Source organism: Phacochoerus africanus, chromosome 5 (genome assembly GCF_016906955.1).
Source record: "Phacochoerus africanus isolate WHEZ1 chromosome 5, ROS_Pafr_v1, whole genome shotgun sequence".
Classification (NCBI taxonomy): Eukaryota; Metazoa; Chordata; class Mammalia; order Artiodactyla; family Suidae; genus Phacochoerus; species Phacochoerus africanus.
This window is the reverse complement of record NC_062548.1, coordinates 105,963,468-105,985,262: the sequence shown is the minus strand read 5'-3', so window position 1 is coordinate 105,985,262 and position 21,795 is coordinate 105,963,468. Positions and strand designations below refer to the sequence as shown.

Here is a 21,795-nt window from a genome sequence, read left to right as displayed (position 1 = left end):
CTGCAGTGCAGATTCAGTCCCTGGCCTGGAAACTTCCATGTGCTATGGGGATGGCCACAAAATATTAAGGTAATTAACTGAAGAGAGAAATAGACAGGATTACAATAATAATAGAGGACTTAAAACCCCTGGGTTTCTGACTCTCCAGACAGAAAATAAGTAAAGAAACAATGTACTTGAACTACAGTTTAAACCAAATAGATCTAACAGATATACACAGAACATTCCACCCACCAGCAGCAAAATATACATTCTTCTCAAGTGCACATGGAACATTCTCCAGGACAGATCATATGCCAGGCCATAAAGCAAGTCTTAACAAATTTAAGAAGACTGAAATCAGATCAAGTATCTTTTCTGACCATAATGGTATGAAATTAGAAATCAATACCAGAATGAAAACTGGAAAACTCATAAATATGTGGAAATTAAATAACATCTTCCTGAACAACCAATGGGTCAAAGACGAAATCAAAAGGTAAATTTAAAAATATCTTGAAATAGGAGTTCCCGTTGTGGCGCAGTGGTTAACGAATCCGACTAGGAACCATGAGGTTGCGGGTTCGGTCCCTGCCCTTGCTCAGTGGGTTAACGATCCGGCATTGCCGTGAGCTGTGGTGTAGGTTGCAGACGCGGCTCGGATCCCGAGTTGCTGTGGCTCTGGTGTAGGCGGGTGGCTACAGCTCCGATTCAACCCCTAGCCTGGGAACCTCCATATGCCGCGGGAGCGGCCCAAGAAATAGCAACAACAACAACAACAACAACAAAAAAGACAAAAGACAAAAAAAAAAATTTTAAAATATCTTGAAATAATTGAAAGTGGGAATACAACACACCAAAACTTATGGGATGCAGCAAAAGATATTCTAAAAGAAGTTTATAGCAATAAACGACTACATTAAGAAAAAAAAGCATCTCAACCTAAGTTTACACCTCAAGGAACTAGGAAAAAAAGACAAATGAAGCCAAACTAAGCCAAACTAACTATACCCAAACTAAGTCCAAAGTTATTAGTATGCACTATAGGAGCACCAGAAGGACAGAAGAGAGAGAATAAAAAAGAACAGAAATAATATTCAAAGAAATAATGGCAGAACATTTCTCAAATTTATTGAAAGACAATAACCTACACATCCAGGAAGCTCAAAAGACTCCAAGAAGAATAAACACAAAGAGATCCATAAATAGACACATTACACTAAAAATGCTGAAAGTTAAAGATAAGGAGAAATCTTGAAAGCAGTAAGAGAAAAACTACTTGCTACTTACAAGTGTAACTCCAATAAGGTTAATAGCTGACCTTCTAGCAGAAACAATGAAGACTAGAAGGCAGTGACAAAACATATTCAAAATACTCAAAGAAACAACTGTCAATCAAGAGGCCTATATCCACAAGTTTTCGTTGTGGTTCAGTGGCAACGAACTGGACTAGCAGTATCCACATGGACGGGGATTCAATCCCTGGCCCCACTCCGTGTATTAAAGATCTGGTGTTGCCGGGAGCTGTGGTGTAGGTTGCCAATGTGGCTTGAATCCCATGTTGCTATGCTGTGACATAGGCTGGCAGCTGCAGCTCCGACTCAACCCCTGGACTGGGAACTTCCATATGCCACAGGCGTACCCCTAAAAAAAAAAAAAAAAAAATCCTATATCCAGTAAAGCTATCTTTCAAGAATGAAGGTGAAGTTAAAACTTCCCTAGATAAAATCAGAGAATCTGTTGATAGCAGACCTGATTTACAAAAAAATACAAAAGGAAGTTTTTCTAGCTAAAGTAAGTGACACTCAATGACAATTAGAATCCACATAAAAAAGGAGCATCAGTAAAGGTAATTATGCAATAACAAAAAAAAAAAGTATACATGCACAGTTTCTCCTTTCTTCTCATAACCAATTTTTAAAAGCAATTGTATAAAGTAATAGATATATGATATAACATTGGGCTTATAATATATAGAAATGTAATGTATTTGCTAATAACTGCATAATGCATGTTAGTGGGATCATGGCTGTACTGAGATAAGAAAATGACTACTGATAGTAAAATACTAACTATAACAATGTATTATATTATTATACATATATATTATACTATAACAATTGTATAGTGGTTAATGAATCCAACTAGGAACCATGAGGTTGCGGGTTCGACCACTGGCCTTGCTCAGTGGGTTAAGGATCTGGCGTTGCCGTGAGCTGTGGTGTAGGTTACAGACGCAGCTCGGATCTGGTGTTGCTGTGGCTGTGGCGTAGGCCAGAGGCTACAGCTCTGATTCGACCCCTAGCCTAGGAACCTCCATACGCCGAGGGAGCGGCCTTAGAAATGGCAAAAAGCCAAAAAAAAAAAAAAATGGAGAGGAAAGGAATACAGCTTTATGAGAGTAATATTTCTATATATTACTGAAATTGAACTAGTATAAATGTGAGACTGATTCTGATGTTAAGATGTATATGATAAACACTAGAGAGGTCACAAAAAACACAAAAACTCAAAAAAAGGCAAAAAAATAATTAAAGACATTAAAATACTGCATTACAAAATATTCATTTAATGACTTTAAACAAAAGGAAGCAGTAAAGTAGAAATACAGAAATAAAACAGATATGAGACATATAAACAACAAAAAGTAGAAAGGCAAATGTAAATACCATGATATCAATAATAACATTAAATCTGAATGGGTAAACAATTCAATCGAAAGACAAAGTATCAGCCTGTATAAAAAACATGATGCAACTATATGCTGTCTATCTGTCACTTTTTTTTTTTTTTTTGCCGTTTCTAAGGCCGATCCTGAGGCATACGGAGGTTCCCAGGCTAGGGGTCTAATCAGAGCTGTAGCCGCTGGCCTACACCACAGTCACAGCAACGCGGGATCCAAGCCGTGTCTGAGACCTACACCACAGCTTATGGCAACGGCAACGTCGGATCCTCAACCCACTAAGCAAGGTCAGGGATCGAACCCGCAACCTCATGGTACCTAGTCGGATTCGTTAACCACTGAGCCATGACAGGAACTCCTATCTCTCTCTTTAAATTCAAAGCTATAAATAGGTGAAAAGTAAAAGGATGGAAAGATAAATCATGCAAACAACAACCACAAGAAAGCTGGAGTGGCTATGCTAATATCAGACAAAATAGACTATAAAGCAAATGTGTCTAATAGAGATAAAGGATAGCTCATAATGATAAGAGTCAATCCATCAAGAAGATATAAGTTATAAACATATAAGCACTTCATAACAGAGCACCAAAATACATGAAGCAACTGACAGAAATGAACACAGAAATAGACAATGCATAATAACAGTAGGAAACTTCAATACCCACTTTCAAAATTGGTAAACAACTAGACAGAAGATCAGGAAGGAAACAGCAGACCTGAAACACAGTATAAATCAACTAGATCTAAGAGACATCTATGGAACACTCTACCCAACAAAAATATAAGCAGGAAAATAATTGGAAAATCACAGATATATAGAAATTAAACTAGTTCTCTTGATACTCCATTCTTCAAAATCCTTCATAATTACACATATTTACTGTTTCTCCTATGTTTATCACCTAACTCCTCCTCTCAGAAAGCTCTATGAAGGCAAGGGTCATATCTATTTTGACTACTATCATACCTCTGATACAGTGCCTGGCATGTAGTAGGAATTCAACATGTATCTGAGGAATGACTGAAGCTTGAATAAATGACTGATGTGAAAATGGAGATTAATTTATTCATTCATTCCAAAAATATTTACTGAGCACTAATTATGTGCCAGATCCTAGGGATACAACAGCAAAGACAAAATTCCTCCTTGTGAAGCTTACCTTCTAGAGGGTAGACAGAAAATAAACAAATAAATATACAATATCTGTTAAGTGCTCTATGAAGAAAAAGAAAAACTGAGTCTGTTTTTTTGTTTGTTTGTTTGTTTGTTTGTTTTGCCTTTTCTAGGGCTGCACCTGCAGCATATGGAGGTTCCCAGGCTAGGGGTCTAATCCGAGTTGTAGCTGCTGGCCTACGCCAGAGCCACAGCAACGTGGGATCCGAGCTGCATCTGCGACCTACAACACAGCTCATGACAATGCTGGATCCTTAACCCACCGAGCAAGGCCAGTGATTGAACCTGCAACCTCATGGTTCCTAGTCAGATTTGTTAACCACTGAAACACGACAGGAACTCCTGAGTCTGTTATTTTAAATAGAGCAGTCAGGTAAGAGTGGTCATCTCTCTGAGATCATATCTGAACAGATACCTGAACATATTGAGAAAATAAGTCATTAAATATTTGTGAAAAGAACATTCTAAACAAATGCGATAATAGATAAAAGAGGAGCCAAGCCCAGAACATCTTCAATGCACTGGGTTGAGTGAACAGAAAGCAGTCTGGTGGGTCTGCAATGCAGTGAGGAAAGGAGATGAGGTCAGATCAGACAGTGGAGAGGGCCACGTAAGTCCTGGGAAGAACTTTGAGTTTTATTCTAAATATATAGAAAGTCACTGAAGAGCAGTGGAAAAGCATGATATGACCAACTTATGTTTTAAAACGATTACTCTAGCTGCCACGTGAGAATAAAAAGACTGTATGGAGGTAAGGAGAACCAGGAGGCCAGTTAGTAAACTACCGAGATTATTCAAGCTGGAGATTAAAAACAAAACAAAAACAAAAATAGTGGGCTGGACTAGGATGGGAGCAAGTGGAGCTGAAGGGTGGTCATAGATTCTCCACATATTTTAAAGGTAGATGAATTAGATGAAAGGTATGAGAAAGAAGTGTCTAGAATGACTGTAAGATTTTAGAGCCTAGATTAGCTAGGTGAATAGGGGTTCTGTACTCAGCCATGTGATCAGAATGGGAATATTGGGTAGGAAAGATAGGGAAAGAGTCAAAAGATCAGAATGGATGTTACATTTGAGATACCTTTTAGATACTCAAATGGACATATGTAGAAGGTAGTTGGATATACAAGTCTGTATTGAGGGGAAAGATAAGATTATCTCATTTAATTCTCTAAAACACATATAACGTAAATATTATTTTCTAAGTTTTATACAGGAGGAGACTAGAGTACAGATAAATTATAGGACTTGTATAATGTCACCAACAATAGAACCAAAGTCTGGAGCCAGGGTCTGAAACAATCTATTTGACTCCAGGAGTTCCTGTTGCAGCTTAGTGGGTTAAGAATCAGACTAGTATTCATGAGGATGCAGTTTCGATCCTTGGCCTTGCTCAGCGGGTTAAGGATCTGGTCTTGCTGCAGAATAGTTGCAGATGTAGCTGAGATCTGGTGTTACTGTGGCTGTGGGCATAGGCCAGCAGCTGCAGCTCCAATTCCACCCCTAGCCTGGGAACTTTCATATACTGCAGGTGTGGCTGTAAAAAAAGAAAAAAAGAAAGAAAAAAAGAAAAAGACTCCAAAGCTGAAATTTCTTTTCCCATACCTCTTTCTTACTCCCCACAAACATGTACCGTGTATCTTCAATTCAAAATTTAACATTAAGCCAGCCCCCCTTTGATTTGTGCCTGGGTTTAATTTATAAAGGTGACTGGGTGCCAACACAGAGAGATCAATACAATGAAAGAAAAGTTTAATGTTACTTACAGCTCCTCTAGAAAGGAGAGGCATGCCATGCCACGGTGGGTCAGGAGGCAGAAAGGAACAAGGGGAAGGCACAGGCCACTGCCTTTCTTGGGGTTTCCAAGGGAAAGGTGAGGCAGGGCGGGGTAAACAGTTTAGAATTAGCTAGTTTGAGTAATTCCTACAAACTCTAAGGCTTAGGAACTGTCCCTAGTTGCCTGGTACCTGGCCCAGGGCTGATTTAGGGCAAGGGAACTATTTGGCTTGGTGGTTAGACAAAGTGGGTGGAAGTAAGGATGCAGGATTGGTTGGTTTGCATTTGAAGGTGTGCCCACAGGTTATTTGTTAATTAGCTATCCCTGGGAATGGGAGCTTCTTCCTGGCCAGGTAGGGCCATAAGATGCCAAAGCATCATAAATCCATTTAGCTTGGGAAGATTCCAACTATCTTTGTTCACCGTGAACACAGGAACCTAAGTTTGTCTGGAAAAAGTATCCTTTGCTTCACACACAGGTTTGGCTGCCAAGAACAGAATCACCAAACAAGGCACTGAAAACTGACTACACACCACTCCCTGCCCAGGCAAATCTTTGACTGACTCCATACATACAGCTCCTTACAGATACTCTGACTCGGTACCTTTATTCCAGCATACTTCGTAGCCAATCCTCTCCCCCAAAGAGCCACAAACTAGAGACAGAGACAGGAAACGGGGCATGAGCCCCTCCAATCCCCTTTATCCTGCTCGGAACATGAATTCACCTCCCCCGCCCCCAGCCTGAGCGTGAACAACCCCAGCTGCCCACCCCCGCCTGGCCCAGTCCCAGGTTGGATCCTGATGCTGCAGACTCACCGGCCCCAGTTAGGCTGGATCCCACCGGGCCGGGAGGATCCTCAGATCCTGACCGCTCCGGGAGACGGAAGCCGTAGAAGGGTCGGCACACTGACAACCAGGGAGAAGAAGAGACCACGCACACGGCCATACATTCCTCGTTCGCGGAAGGGGAAGCCGTCCTGGGCTCGCAGCGCTGCTTCCCGGGGCGGCTGTCAGGACCTAAAGCCCAGCCGCCAGGAGGCCCACCACTGAGCCGCCGCCACCCACTGGGACCTCACCTGGTGTGGCTGCGCGGCCGCCCAGCTGCAGCAGCAAAGCCCTGGCGCCTTCTGATTGGCTCAACCTACATATTCACTTCCGGGTGAGAGGTGCCTGGTCGCCCTAGCAACCGAGTCGCAATCAGTGCTGGGCCACCGAGCTGGCGGCCCAAGGGGAATCGCAGAGTCCTGAGAATCTCTCCAGCACCTCTGTGTCAAGTGAGTGTCCTATCCTCCCAACGCCCCGGACGGAAAAGAGCCCCTTTAGGTAGAACTCGCACTGAATGTGACCTATTTCCTGAGCGGCTACAGTGCGGGTGAGGTGGGGGCATGGCGAGCTCCTGGTGTGGGAATCTGGAGACCTGGATTCTCATTTGGCTGTTGTGACATCTTAGGCAAGTGCCAGCCTCTCTGATTTCTGTTTCCTCTCTGGCCAGATGGTCTCGATCTCTTAGGTTCCCTTCCGCTAGCTCCAACATTCCAAAATTTCGAATGTGAAACCATTTAAGGGTAATTGTAAACAGTTCGGTTTCTTGTACGAATATGTTTAGTGCTCTGCTAAGTAAGCATTTAGCGAATCCTCCCAAGTGCCACGCATTCACTAGACTTTCAGTTTCCACCTGTAAGTACTAAGCACAGAGCTGAACAGTAGGGTGAGAAATCCCTGATCCTGACCCAGAGGAGTAGGGTGTGCGAAGAGACCCGGGCACTAAAACGTTATTTTCATAGAACCCTAATACTACCGTAGGAACAGGCCCAGAGTGTTAGGGGGGCTCCTAGAAGAATCTGGGGGTGAGGAGAGATATGAAAAGCCTTGTCAGGTGATTTCTCTGTTTTTCTTTATGCCTCTTTCTGGGAAAAATTTTCAACCTTGTATTCCAGTTCGCTAATTTACTTTTCTATGGTATTCATTCTGCTATTCAGCCCTCCTAAGGCGTTTAATATCAACAACTACATTATTGTTTCCTAGATTGCTAATTGAATATTTTTTTCATGAGCATCTGCTCCTTTCTCAAGGCTGCTATACCTTCCCTTTCTCTCTGATTATGTTATAGTATTACAAAGTCTTATGTCTATTGTGTTTATTAACTCTTCCTCAGAGGGGATGAGCTTCTAGCCTTTCTCAACGGGCACTCACATTAATTTTTAAATTAAAAACATCACTTATCAGGAGTTCCCGTTGTGGCTCAGCAGTTTAAGAATCCAACATAGTGTCCCTGAGAATGTGGGTTTGATCCCTGGCCTCGCTCAGTGGGTTAAGGATCCGGAGTTGCCATGAGCTGTAGTGTAGGTTGCAGATGCAGCTCGGATCTGGTGTTGCTGTGGCTGTGGTGTAGGCTGGCAGCTGCAGCTCCAATATGACCCCTAGCCTGGGAAATTCCATATGCCTCAGGTCCTGTGGTAAAAAGAAAAGAAAGAAAGAACAAATCAGTTCTCTTGTCCCATGCATACAGATTCTGATTCAGTAGGGTGGAGCAGGGCTTAGGAACTTGTAAAGCATCCCGGATGATTCTGATGCATGGGCCACACTTTGAGTAACATTCTTGTAGTATTGTCCTAGAAGTTATAGTTTACTTATCTTTTCTGCATATGTTTTCTTCAGTATTGAAAAAAATAAGTTTCTAATGTTTTAGTCCACTCAATATCCCAGGGCTCTGAGGCATAGATTCTACCCCACCCCACCCCCACCGTCCAGGCCTGGGGTTTTCATTTGTCCTTTTTTAACCTGGTTTCCACTCCAATCCCACTCTGTTTGGACTCCCTTCCCTCCCCTACATCTCTTCATCTCCTCACTTAACTATCTTTCTTAATATTCTATTTCCTCTTACTGCCAAATCAGATATTGCTCATTCTATCTTACTTCTGTGAGACAGTCAACAATCACAGGCTACCCGAGAGAAATAAAAACATATGTCCATACAAAAAGTTATACATGAATGTTCATAGCATTTTTCATAACAGCCAAAACTGGAAACAACTGAGCTGTCCATCAACTGATGAATGGATAAACAAAATGTGTTATTTTCATATAATGGACTATTTGTTTTTGTTTTGTCTTTTTAGGACTGCAGCCACGGCATGTGGAGGTTCCCAGGCTATGGGTCAAATCAGAGCTGTAGCTGCTGCCTACACCATAGCCACAGCAGCACCAGATCCCAGCCGCATTTGCGACCTACACCACAGCTCACTGCAATGCCGGATCCTTAACTCACTGAGCGAGGCCAGGGATTAAGCCTGCGTCCTCATGGATACTAGTCAGATTCGTTTCCACTGAGCCATGATGGGAACTCCCTACAATGACTATTTGGCAATAAAAAGTGATGAAGTACTGATACATACTATAGTATGGATGAAACTTGAACTAAGTAAAAGAAGCTAATCACAAAGGACCACATATTGTGTGATTCCATTTCTATGAAATGTCTAGAATACACCACCACATAGAGACAAAAACTAGATTAGTGATTGCCAGAGGCTGGGGTAAGGGGTGAGGGCTAGGAATTAGGGTAATGGAGAGTAAATGCTAATGTGTACAGAATTTCTTTTGGAGGTGACTAAAATATTCTAAAATTAAAGTTCCTATTGTGGCTCAGTGGAATGAACCCGACTGGTATCCATGAAGATTTGGGTTTGATCCCTGGCCTCACTCAGTGGGTTAAGGATCCAGCATTGCAGTGAGCTGTGGTGTAGTTCGCAGACATGGCTCCGATTTGGCGTCTAGCAGCGGCAGTTCCAATTCAACCCCTGGCCTGGGAATTTCCATATGCTGCAGATGTGGCCCTGAAAAAAAAAATTCTAAAATTAAATTGTGGTGACAAACAATTCTGAGTACGCTAGCAAATATAATTTTGTATAATTTTAAAGGGTAACTTTTGTGGTATGTGAATTGTATATTAATAAAGCTGTCATAATAATCAAACAAATGAAAATAGAATTATTTATTTCCTAAGGACCCTACACTAGACTATGGAAATGCCAAGTAATCATGATATGCTTGTGATCATTTAAAGTGAGTCTGTTTGGTTTGCTCTTTAAGCACATTTGTTATAGGTTTTATGATGTAAAAATATTTAAGTTTACATAACTTTTCTGAAATCTTTTAAAACAGCTCCAGAAGTATTTAAGATAAACTTTATATTTCCAAATGGGGACAAGTATGGTAAGCATATATTTCAATTACTTTTTCTATAGAGACTAAAATTAAATAGCTTAAGAATACAAAACAAAGACTGTCACACTTTCTAAAACTACTATTGAGATATTAACTCCATTAAATAAATAACATAGAAAGAGTAATAGATGTACAGGTTTTAAATCTAATTTTTTTTTTTTGTCTTTTGTCTTTTTAAGGCTGAACTGTGGCATACGGAGGTTCCCAGGCTAGGGGTCGAATCAGAGCTGTAGCTGTCGGCCTACACCAGAACCACAGCAACTCTGGATCCAAGCTGTGCTGTAACCTACATCACAGCTCACGACAATGCCAGATTCTTAAGCCACTAAGCCAGGCCAGGGATTGAACTTGCATCCTCATGGATGCTAGTCGGGTTCGTTAACCACTGAGCCACAACAGGAACTCCACAGGTTTTAAATCTAAACTCTAATGTTAAGTGTATATAGTATGCCTTGGAAACCTATGGGAGGCCCATAGCCATATGTCAATCTTCCTGCCCTTGAGTCTCAATGATTACAAGACCTTTTAGGTCCATGGAGCTCCTCATTTCTAGTCTCATTGGTTTCAGTGCTAGGGAGCCAAAGAGACCCATAGGGATGCAGTTCTGATAAAGCCTGAACATAAATTCTTTCTTACTTAGTCAAACAGCATTCTCATTTATAATCTTCAGGATTTCTCTCTTGTTTACTCATGTATTTATTTTTTAGGGCCGCACCTGGGACATCTGGAAGTTCCCAGGATAGGGGTTGAATGGGAGCTGCAGCTGCCAGCCTACACCACAGCCATAGCAACGTGAGGTCTGAGCCGTATCTGTGACCTACACCAGAGCTTACGGCAATGCCAGATCCCCAGCCCACTGAATAGGGCCAGAGGTCGAACCTGCATCCACATGGATACTAGTTGGATTTGTTTCTGCTGTGCCAAAGGGGGAATGCCCTTCTCTCTTGTTTAGATGGGGACTGTACAAGAACATCTTCTGGAGTCTTTGAGAGAAATGGAATAGGTATTCATACCACTCCTAATGGGATTGTCTACACAGGAAGCTGGAAAGATGACAAGGTATTGTTGTTTTGAACACTGATAGTGGATAAATAACTCTATTGGTTAAATGATTCCAGGAGTTTCACCATTAATCAAAAAACACATATGAGTAGACAGCACAATAAAAATAACAGTGATTATATTTAACATATATTCACATATGAATAGCATTAAACTTATGTACCATCATCATCATTTTTCTCATTTCCTATGCATTGAGCAAACCAAACTCATTACATACTTTTTTCTCATTTAACCCTCATAGCAACCTCATGAGTTAGATACCATTAATATTTCTGTTTTACAGTTGAGGGAAATCAGGAGGTTTCTACCCAGCAAGTAAGTGATGAAACCAAACTATGTTCTTGAGTCTGCTTGAATACAAATACTTGTTCTTAACAAAATTTCTTTGTGCCTTTCCTAGGCTAACTAAACTGGTTGTCCTTTAAGGTTTTTGATATATTCAAGATATCTTGAGGACACCTGATATTATCATCAGGTGTCCCAGAACACTCACTGACTTGGTGGGCTTCACAGAGAGATGCATAAAAATGTTGTCTTATTTTTGTGGAAATAAAGGGTGATACAATGATAGAGTAAATAATGACTAAGTGGATGATAGACATATGTATATTTTTGAAGTGTTCTAGGGAAACTGAAGGTTAGTTACTGAGGTCATTTCCTTTGTTACAAATAGATGAATGGTTTTGGAAGACTTGAACATTTTTCAGGAGCAGTGTATGAAGGACACTTTAAGGACAATATGTTTCATGGATTGGGGACTTATACATTCCCAACTGGGGCAAAGTACACTGGAAATTTCAATGAAAATAGGTAAGCTTAAAATAAGTCACTGTAGCTGTAAAAGATTCTTCTTAGGCACATTTACTTAAAAATTTAGTTAATGCTAAATTTCATTTAACTAAATGTATTTAGTTAAAATATGTTTATAATGTATTTTGGAAGAATTGTTAGGTTATATTTTAGGGAGAAAAAAAGAGAAGCTAAAGCCATCATGAAACTCCAAAAGAAAATATCATTCTTGGTGATAATCTATTAGATATTTCATTTATTTCATCTTGACTCCTCTATTCCTACAAAGCTTTCTGCAGTCATACTGGAAATGGAGAGCTTGTTGCAATTACTGGGAAAATTTAGGTGTGAAATTATTTTCACTTGAAATGTCTTAATAAACTTTTTTTTTTTAGTTTTAAATTTTATTTTTTTCTTCTAGTTTGAGATATAATTCACATTCAGCACTGTATAATTTCAAGGAGTTCAGCATGATGGTTTGACTAACATATATCGTGAAGTGGTTATCACAATAATCAAATAATAACCAAATCTGTGATGACAACATATAAACTTTTTCTGCTGAAGTTAATAAAGGGAGAAAAATCTAGCCCATGGGATAAATGTCTGTTTGGTTATGTGAAGTGCTTTTTCACCACTCCAAGGAGTCCAGAAAACACTAGCCTAAAGCATAGCACCTCAGACATAGTTGAACATTGATAAATATTTGTCGAATAAATTAGTGAACTAATCAAGATAACTAGTATAAACTTTTCATATTTTGACTGTGTTGGTTTTGTGTAAACTAAGCATTTGTGATCCTAAAATCTTAGACACCAAAATTTGTATAATGAAAATATTTGTTTGTAATAATACTATTTTTTGTAGGATATTAAAGTGGGATGCCAGGTTTTAAAGCAAAGTTTGAAAGTGGAAAGATACAATTCCTTAGCTATAGTATATAATATACTAGACAGTCTTACATCTGGATTGCAAATATTTGGTTTTGGTTAATGAGCAGATTTTCTTTTTCCTGTTTCAGGGTGGAAGGTGAAGGACAATATACTGATATCCAAGGACTAGAATGGTGTGGTAACTTCCATTTCAAAGCTGCTCCAGGCCTAAGACTAAAGCTGCACATGTAGATATTCTGCAGTGATCTTTTAATGTAGTAATTCAAGCTTTTAGCTGTAAGGAAAACAACTAAATCTGTCATCTGAAATAACTTCATACACTACCTACATATTATAATTTTGCCAATAAAACCATCACTCACTTATGCCTTTTTGAACTTTATTTTGATCATCTTATAATTAGTTTAAAATAAATTATGTGAAAAAATACCTTTTACTGAGACTCAATTGGGAGTTTGCTCATTTTAATAAATATAGCTGAACTGTTCAGATCTTGACAAAGTCAATTTCCAATCCTGTGCCTAAGTTTCATCGTCTTTAAAAAGTGTATCTCTGTGTTAAAGGAAACTATCAAGAAAATGAAAAGACATTTCACAGAAAGGGAGAAAATATTTGCAAATCATATATCTTTTGTTTTGTTTTGCCCTTGCCCAAGGCATGTGCAAGTTCCTGGGTCTAGAAAATCTATGCCAGAGCAGTGATCCAAGCTACTGGAGTGACAACAAATCCTTAACACAAAGTGCCATGAGAGAACTCCTGCAAACACATATCTGATAAAGGTTTAGTTTCCAGGATATATACAGTACTCTTACATATAAACATATAGACAGCCCAATGTAAAAATGGGCAAAGGATTTGAATAGACATTTCTTTGAAGAAAATATATAAATGTCAGATAAGCCAATGAAAAGATGTTCACATCATTATTCTTTGGGGAAATGCAAACTAAACCTACAGTAAGGTCACAATCACTGATTTGTATACATTGAAAAGGACAGAATAACAAAGATTGGGAAGGATGTGGAGAAATTAGAAATCTAAAATACTTCTGGTGGGAATGAAAAATGGTACAGCCACTGCGGAAAACAGTTTCTCAAGAAGTTGAGATATAATTACCAGATGACCCAACAATTCCTAAGTATGCACCCAAGAGAACTGATGTATATATGAATATTTATAGCAGCATTATTAATAATAGCTCAATATTGGAAACAACCCAGACGTCCATCAACTGATGAATTAATAAATAAAATGTGGTATAGCTGTACAATGGAATATTATTCAGCCATAAAAAGGAATGAAGTACTAACACATGCTATAATATAATAAACCTTGAAAACATTACACTAAGTCAGAGAAGCCAAGCACAAGGGACACACATTATATGGCTTATTATGTGAAATGTCCAGAATAGGCAAATCCATAGACAGGAAGTAGATTAGTGGTTGCCAGGGAGGGAAGAATTAGGAGGTGTTGGGTTTCTTTCTGGGGTGATGCAAATGTTCTAGAATTAGTGGTTGCACAAGCTTATGAGTACTAAAAATCATTGAAATATTCATATTAAAAGGGCAAATTTGGAGTTCCTGTTGTGGCTCAGTGGTTAACGAATCTGACTTGGAACCATGAGGTTGTGGGTTCGATCCCTGGCCTTGCTCAGTGGGTTAAGGATCCGGCGTTGCCGTGAGCTGTGGTGTAGGTTGCAGACACGGCTCAGATCCCGTGTTGCTATGGCTGTGGTGTAGGCCAGTGGCTACAGCTCCGATTTGACCCCTAGCCTGGGAGCCTCCATATACTGTGGGTGTGGCCCTGGAAAAAGTCAAAAAGACAAAAAAAATAAAAGGGCAAATTTTATGTATGTAATGTGTAGGGAAGCAAAATTTGCCACCCCAAGATGTGTCTCTGGCATGAGGATAAATTTAGGGTGATGATTTTTAAGAAATAGAAGACTCCTGAAGTCTGTCTTTTTACCCCCCAACCCTTAACTGCCTAAAGAATTTAGATAAAGGTTCCATTCCCAGAATAGAGGTATCCACAGAGATATCTGCAAAGAATTTAGGCTACGTGTGGTGGGGGAAAATCAGCGCTGCCTAGAGATTGGAGTCCACTCTGAGTCTCACTGTCTCTTCATGGCCCAACTTTTACAAACTTGCTTTTCCATCGCCACTTGAATTGCCTTCCTCCCCTCTGAAGTCCCAAACCATTATTACCCTTAACATCCTCTTCTGTCTTTAGTGAAGATGATATTTAGGGTGAGGGCTTTTGGCCATACCCATGTTAGTAAACTTTTGTTTGATTTTCTCCTGTTAATATGTTTCATGTCCAATTTAATGTAATGCTTAGACCAGCCAGATGAACCTAAAAGGGTAGAGAAAAATTTATTTCTCCCTGACATAAGTGAAATACATCTCAATTTTAAAAAAAGTAGACCAGTGTGTGCTCACATATTCTACACCTAAAAAGCTTCTTTACCACTTAGATAAAATAATTTTAAAATTACCGAAACAGGAAGTTCTCATCGTGGCACAGTGGAAACAAATCTGTCTAGGAACCATGAGGTTGTGGGTTCAATCCCTGGCCTCGCTCAGTGGGTTAAGGATCCGGTGTTGCCGTGGGCTGTGGTGTAGGTCTCAGATGTGTTTTGGATCTAGAGTGGCTGTGGCTGACAACTACCGCTCTGATTAGACCCCTAGCCTGGGAACCTCCATAAGCTGTGGGTGCGGCCCTAAAAAAAAAAGACAAAAAGCCAAAAATTTAAAAAAAGAATAAAATTACCCAAACAGTACATTATAGCTACAAATTAAAAATTACAACAAAGACTCTAGTGTTTTGTTGAAATTCTTTTTCTAAAATTGACCCCCTCAAAACAGTAAATGCAATAGGTAACTTCTGTATCATATTTCTTCCTTCAAAATCTTATGAAGGAAGAATCTTATATTTCTCAATGCCTCACTGCCAAAAAAAATTTTTAATTTTTTGTTGTACTCCTATAAATCTAAGTTGAAATGTCTTAAAATATTGAAATTAAGATGGTATTTTTGACAGTTTCTCATAATAATAACTTCTAATTTCAAAAGACCCTATTACAAGTCTTCAAAGATACATTTTAAAAATTAGACATTTTTGGATATGTTGCTTAGCATTAACTGATATGATTTTAATTTTTTTAATTAAGTATTTTTATTGTATTGGAATTTGTAAAGAGATAAATAGTAACAAGGTGAGAGGAGTTTTCAAGGACCAGGACACATAATGCAAACTCAAAACTTCTGGAAAATATAAAAAAAAAAACTGCTTTCATGCAAACTAAATTTTCCCAACATTTTTCTTTGAATTATTTAAGGTAGCAAGATATATACTTTGCTTTGAAAATATTTAATTTTTATTTATATATAACGTTTTAATGCTCATCTTGAATTTTCTAAGATACTAAAGTCATCCCTCTTAAACAGTTTTTTACTCCTTGAAACTAAATGCAGTTCAGTTATTTGATTAGTTGATGCTAGAATTTGACCTGGAGCTTATATAATTAGAAGAGACACTAGTTTTCCTCATTTAAAAGCCTAGTTAGCATATGACAGTCTCCTTTCTGGGGAAGGCAAACCTCTACTGCTTCTTTTTATAACCTTTAAGTTAATTCAGAATCCAGATAAGCCTGAATCCGAGGATGATATAACCACAGCAAGCAACATGGGGTAAGTATGTGCTTTTATGTATTTTAAGAGGCATTGAGAGAGCAAATATTTTTATAAGAGAAGAAATCTCATAAACCCTTACTAATTTAGATTCAAAATATGCTAACCTTTATTTAAGGAAGTCATTTAAAGAAATAACTTTTTATTCAAAAGTTATAACAGTTTGTAGAATATCATTCATTTTCTTGCTTAATTTTTTATGATGTCATAATCTGCCTTTGCAGGTTGTCAACTAATGAAAACTGAAGAGTTTTGTGTATCTACATATTTAGTTGAAGCTGAATTAAATTTTGAGAGCAATTTTAAAGAAAGGATGACTGAATTCTTGTTTTATAAGGCAGATAAATCCAATATGTCTCTTTGGGATAAAGAATAAAGAATGAAAAGGATTAGGAATAGAGGGAGGTTAATTTATGCCTTTTGGATTATAGAAAAGGGATAGAGGATTCTATGAGTTTACTCCTCTTTATAGAAAAATATGTGCTAATTAATTATATAGGAACATTAGTGAAAAGTCTAAACCCCTTGTGGGGTTTTGGGGAGCATGATGAGAAGAATTGGATTTCACTTGAAAGCTTTCTATACTTTAAGTGAGAATAGGAATCCATTATCAGTAGTATTGGAATTATAGGGGGTTTTATATGCTGAAATAATAGTATTCTGAAAAATATAGAAATTGGTCTTTGTATAACCCTTTTGTCTTTTTTTATAACTCCTTTCAATAAAAAATTATATTTGCTACAAATGGTATAGCTTTTTAACTGAAGCACTTCTGAAGAATTTAACACAAATAATCAGAAATTTATACTAAGAAATAACTTTTTGGGCACATGTTTATTCTAAATAGTTTCTGTGAATTTAATTAACATCTACATTTTTGCTAATACCATGGGCTCTGAATATGCAATGTAAACCAACTTGAAACCTCAGAGGCTTTTGAAAGGAAAATGATCATATTTTTTTAACTTTTAGTTCAAATATAAAGGTTAATAGGTAAGTGCATTGTATAAATTTCACAAACATTTGATGGATTTGATTTGGGACAGAACTGAGATTCCTGGATTCTCTTTATTCCCCCTCCCCCTCCCCTTCTCCCTCTGTCCCTCCCTTTCCTCCCTCCTTTTTTCTTTAATGGCTGGAGTTCACCTTTTGGGGGGTCAAGGATCACTTTAAGAATTTTTAGAAAACAGCCCATTCTCTCTGCATAAAAAGGTAAATCACACCAAATTTTGCACATAATTTTAGGAGATTTACAGATGGCCTGAAGCACAATCTGTGAACCCCAGGTTAAGAACATTTGATTTTGAATTTTAGGACTAGAGTATGAATTGCTCAATATTGTTATTAGCTTCTGGATTTTTATAAAATGTAAAAACCTTTTAAATTAATGATTCCTGCTAATCTTCTCTCAGGGACAATGTTGAACATGGTGATTCTCCCACTGACCAGCTCTCAACACACAGACACACACACAGACACACACACACACACACACACACACACACACACACAACTTACATGAGAGTGAAACAGTTTAACCAATATCCATAGTTTGACAATGATTTTACTGCTGCTTGTCCTCAGTGACTTGATTAATCACTTCCATGCTTTCAAGAGTGCCAGAAATCATCTTGGGAATCATGGAAAGAAAAAAACCTTCATTATTTCGTTTATTACTCTCAGTGCCCCACATTAAGATGAACTAAACCATAAATTGCAAAGCATTACACTCTTCTGATTGGTAGGTTCATGATTATTTTGTTGTCTGCTCCAGCCCTTACTGAGAAAAGAGAGATTAGTGGGTATTACCACCCATTTAGACCTTCCTAAATAATCAGAAAAATAAAAAGAGAAAGTAGCAGCAGATCAGATGCTCAAATTTGTCCGTTGGAGAAAATCTCTACAATTTATCCCCTGAGAATAAAGAAGTAGCTATTCAGGATTTGGGGGAGGAGGGTGTTATTTATCCTAAAGCTATTTGAAAACATAGTGATTTTATATGAGTCTATGTCAGCCCTTTCCATTTTTGAGGGGGCTATGCGGACATGGTTTTGGTGAGCAAGGAAGAGACAAATATTAAAACATTCTGTGCTCTTTAGAAAGCATCCTTCTTTTAAATTTTCACTATGTTTCTTATGGAGTGGGTGGGTGGGAAGGGTGGGTAGAGATTATGCATAAGGTTGGGTAAAGGAATAACTGGGGAGAAGTGAAATACCCTGCCATCTGCTATTTACCATACCTGGCAAACAGCATCTGGTATTTTACCACTTGGGCAAAGGTTAAACAATGAGATAGAACAGGTGGTTGCATTTCTTTCCTGAGTTGCTTTTCAATATTCTTTCCCCATCTCCTATCAGAATTAGTTAATGTACCTCCAACTGACTCTGGCGAAAAGAAAAGTTAAGACTCTGCTAAAATTGTGGAATCAGTAAGTTTATTATTACAGCATATTCAGCCTCCTTTTAGTTTCCCAGCTTAAATAAATAATTTTAAAAATTCTTTTGTGGATAGATTTTTTACTTCTGGATCAGGGAATTCCAGCTCAGTTCTTTTTCCTGGGTAAAGCATACGTTTAGCTCATGCAGTAACCTTTGAAATATTGCTTCTATCTGTGCCCTCCTTTCCTTTCTAACAGTTGCTTCCCTAATTCAGGCCATCATTACCTTTTACTTGGATCACCAAGGGTGCCCACCCCTGGCCTCTCTGCAGCTGGTCTTTCCTCCTCAGTCACAAGAGTCATCTTATTACTTGAGATGTCATCTGGTTATCCCTTGCTTAAAAGCTTTCAGTGACTCCTTATTCTCTCTACTACAGAGCAGGCTCCCAAGAAGATATTCACCACTATCTGTCTCTAATCGATCTGTCTAGCCTCCCTTCTACTCTGCCCTTGATTCTCCCTGGGATCCCTAAAGCCACCTAAATCCACCTAAATACTACCTTGGTTCCTTTGCTGATCCCCTTTTTACCATTTTGACATATTCAAAGCCCAGCTCAAGTCTTATCTTTATGAAATTTTCTCTAATCTCCAAAACTGGAACTCATCTTTTCTCCTCTGAAAGTCTTAGGCATTTTATACTTTTCTTATTGCATTTATTCTAATCCATCATAGACTCTTAGTTATTTGTACATCTCATCTTTTCTACCAGACTTTAAGCTCTTTGAAGCAGGAATGAAGTCATCTTTATATTTCCCCCAGCACCTGGCACCATGCTTTTTACATGGTATGTGCTTAATAAATGTTTGTTGAGTTGAAGTGGACTTGCTTTTCCTATAATTCACAAAAAAGCTAAAAACTTAATTTTAGCCAAAATTCCTTTTTTTTTTCCTCTAATAGAGTGGCCCTATTTTCCAAATTCCTCTCTGAGGAGCTCAAATGAGTGTATAACATCCAAAACATGGGTAGCGCAAGAGAGAAAAGGTAAAAACAAGAACAGGAGTGATACACTTGAGGCTTCGGAAGAGTGGAGAAATTGGGTTAATATATATTGTAGAAAGCTCACATAGGATCAAAGGAAATATAAGAACGCTTTTAAGAATTAAAAATGGTTCTCAGTTCAAGACAACTTTCTAGGAGACCAGCATATCAGTAAGGGTAGGCTCATCTGTATATGATGGAAAAACAAAAATAATAGTGGCTTACATAAGCTTGAAGTTTCTCTCTTATGCTAAAAAAAAAAGTCCATAGATAGGCAATCCAGAGCTATCCACGTAGTTCCTTGGTATGAGAGACCAAGATTCCTTCCATCTTACTCTTCTGCCGTCCTTGGTGACTTACCTCTTGGTCCAAGAAGATGGCCAGGACTCCATGTATCTCATTGGTGTTCAGTCAGCAGGTAGGAGGAAGGGGAAGAAAAAGACATGTTCTCTTTTTAAGGAGACTTTCCAGGAGTCACTCATACTATTTCTACTTGGAACTCATGGGTAGAATCTATTCCCATGGTGCACCTACCTGTGAAGGAGAAGGGGGAATATTTATTTCTTAACTGGGTTAGTAAAGAAAACCAGTATTGGGTGACAACTAGCAGTGACTGACTGAGACAATAAGGCCTTAAATTGCCTCTTATATTCCTTTAGGACAAAGAACAGCATTTGCACAAACAAGAATCTTTTAAGAAAAATTTTCTGTAAAGTTAAAGGGGGGAAAAAAGAGCAAGCCGACCTGGGAATAAATATAGAGTCACTTAGGATAAAGGCCAGGGACCTTGAAAAACATGTCAAAGGTGACGAAGTAAGCCTTCGTTCCCACCCACTGCCCACTCCTGAGTCCCAGCCCCTGCCCCTCAGCCTTCATCTCCCTTAATCCTCACATCCTCACTGAGAGGTGACTCTTATTACTGCTATGTCAACTACACAGACCAAGAAACTGAATGTCCAGAGATTCAGAGACCTGTTGGCCAAATTGCCCAAGAGGCTTCAGATAATGAAAATAAACAAACAAACAAACAAAACACACAGCTGGTTTGAAACCTGCTGTACTGCTCACAGAAAACAAGTAATTCATTGAGTGTTCTTCTAATGGATTTGTATTTAATTTTGACTGCAGAGCACCTCAGTTAGCCCCTCCAGAAAAACCCATTACAACAAACCCACTTAATTTGTCACTTAATGGAGGTGATTTCATGTAGGAAAATCTCTAGATGTTTGGCTTTCATTATTTTCAGAGCAAATGAACTGCTTTGAATTCGTCTGATTCAGGAAAGCCCCTTAAGCCAAGTTAGAGTATTCCAGCTATGTTTCTAAATACATAAGAATTTATTTTTATTAGTCACCACAAAAGTACAAATACTGAGGTCATTGTGCCTACCCAAAGACAAGTGACTTAAAAATTTAAAAATCTAAGGAGTTCCTGTTGTGGCTCAGCGGTAACAAGTCTGACTAGTGTCCATGAGGATGCAGGTTCGATCCTTGGCCTCAATCAGTGGGTTAAGGACCTGGTGTTGCTGTGAGCTGTGATGTAGGTCACAGACACAGCTCAGATCTGGTGTGGCTTTGGCATAGGCCGGCAGCTATAGCTCAGATTTTACCCCTAGCCTGGGAGCTTCCATATGCCGTGGGTGCAGCCCTAAAAAAAAAAAAAAAGAAGAAGAAGAAGAAGAAAAAGGAAAAAAAAGAAAAGAAAAAGCTAAGAGAAACCAAACCCTTTACTTTTTACTTTATGTATTTTTAACTACTAGAAATTTTAAACAATCAATTGCATATATAATAAAAACTTTTAGTAGAGACAGTATAGGAAGAGTTCCTGTTGTGGCTCAGCAGGTGAAGAACCTGACATAGTATCCATGAGGATGTGGGTTCGAGCCCTAGTCTCACTCAGTGGGTTAAGGATCTGGTATTGCCACAAGCTGTGGTGTAGGTCGCAGATGTGGCTTGGATCCAGTGTTGCTATTGCTGTGGTATAGGCTGGCAGCTGTAGCTCTGATTTGACTCCTAGCCCGGGAACTTCCATATGCCACAGGTGTAGCCACAAAAAGAAAGAGAGAGAGAGAATGAAAGAAAGGAAGGAAAGGAGGG

The 21,795-nt window shown here is 38.7% G+C and overlaps 3 protein-coding genes and 1 long non-coding RNA gene across 7 annotated transcripts in view; 2 read left to right on the top strand and 2 right to left on the bottom strand.

Moving 5' to 3' along the window:
* Nucleotides 1–6,740, bottom strand: part of DHX57 (DExH-box helicase 57) — a 72,325-nt gene extending 65,585 nt beyond the window's left edge. Inside the window, exon 1 of one of the 3 annotated variants that reach the window (XM_047782240.1) lies at nucleotides 6,695–6,740. The gene's annotated coding sequence lies outside the window, so the exon portion shown is untranslated. Of the gene's footprint in view, nucleotides 1–6,434 lie in introns of all 3 variants that reach the window. The other 2 variants (XM_047782242.1, XM_047782239.1) reach the window with 2 other exon arrangements.
* Nucleotides 6,420–12,957, top strand: MORN2 (MORN repeat containing 2). The gene is made up of 6 exons (XM_047782811.1): nucleotides 6,420–6,656; nucleotides 6,802–6,892; nucleotides 9,783–9,833; nucleotides 10,798–10,904; nucleotides 11,584–11,720; nucleotides 12,721–12,957. Exons 1-6 carry the CDS (start codon nucleotides 6,420–6,422, stop codon nucleotides 12,821–12,823), a joined length of 726 nt encoding a protein of 241 aa, XP_047638767.1. The 3' UTR covers nucleotides 12,824–12,957.
* Nucleotides 12,958–16,175: 3,218 nt separating this feature from the next.
* The window catches only part of ARHGEF33 (Rho guanine nucleotide exchange factor 33), a 75,829-nt gene continuing 70,209 nt past the window's right edge, over nucleotides 16,176–21,795 (top strand). For both annotated transcript variants that reach the window (XM_047782236.1, XM_047782237.1), the window contains exon 1: nucleotides 16,176–16,284. The gene's annotated coding sequence lies outside the window, so the exon portion shown is untranslated. The remainder of the gene's footprint in view (nucleotides 16,285–21,795) is intronic.
* On the bottom strand, nucleotides 17,629–20,227 carry LOC125128141 (uncharacterized). Its single transcript, XR_007135151.1, has 2 exons — nucleotides 20,060–20,227; nucleotides 17,629–17,914 (listed from the first exon to the last, which is right to left on the bottom strand). It is a non-coding gene; the product is annotated as an uncharacterized LOC125128141 (long non-coding RNA).

Coding starts and splice junctions, on each gene's coding strand:
- MORN2 (XM_047782811.1), top strand. CDS start 6,420: ATGCTGCAGACTCACCGGCCCCAGTTAGGCTGGATCCCACCGGGCCGG. Junction 6,893..9,782: donor CTCCAGCACCTCTGTGTCAA/GTGAGTGTCCTA, acceptor CTTTTAAAACAG/CTCCAGAAGTATTTAAGATA. Junction 9,834..10,797: donor TCCAAATGGGGACAAGTATG/GTAAGCATATAT, acceptor TCTCTTGTTTAG/ATGGGGACTGTACAAGAACA.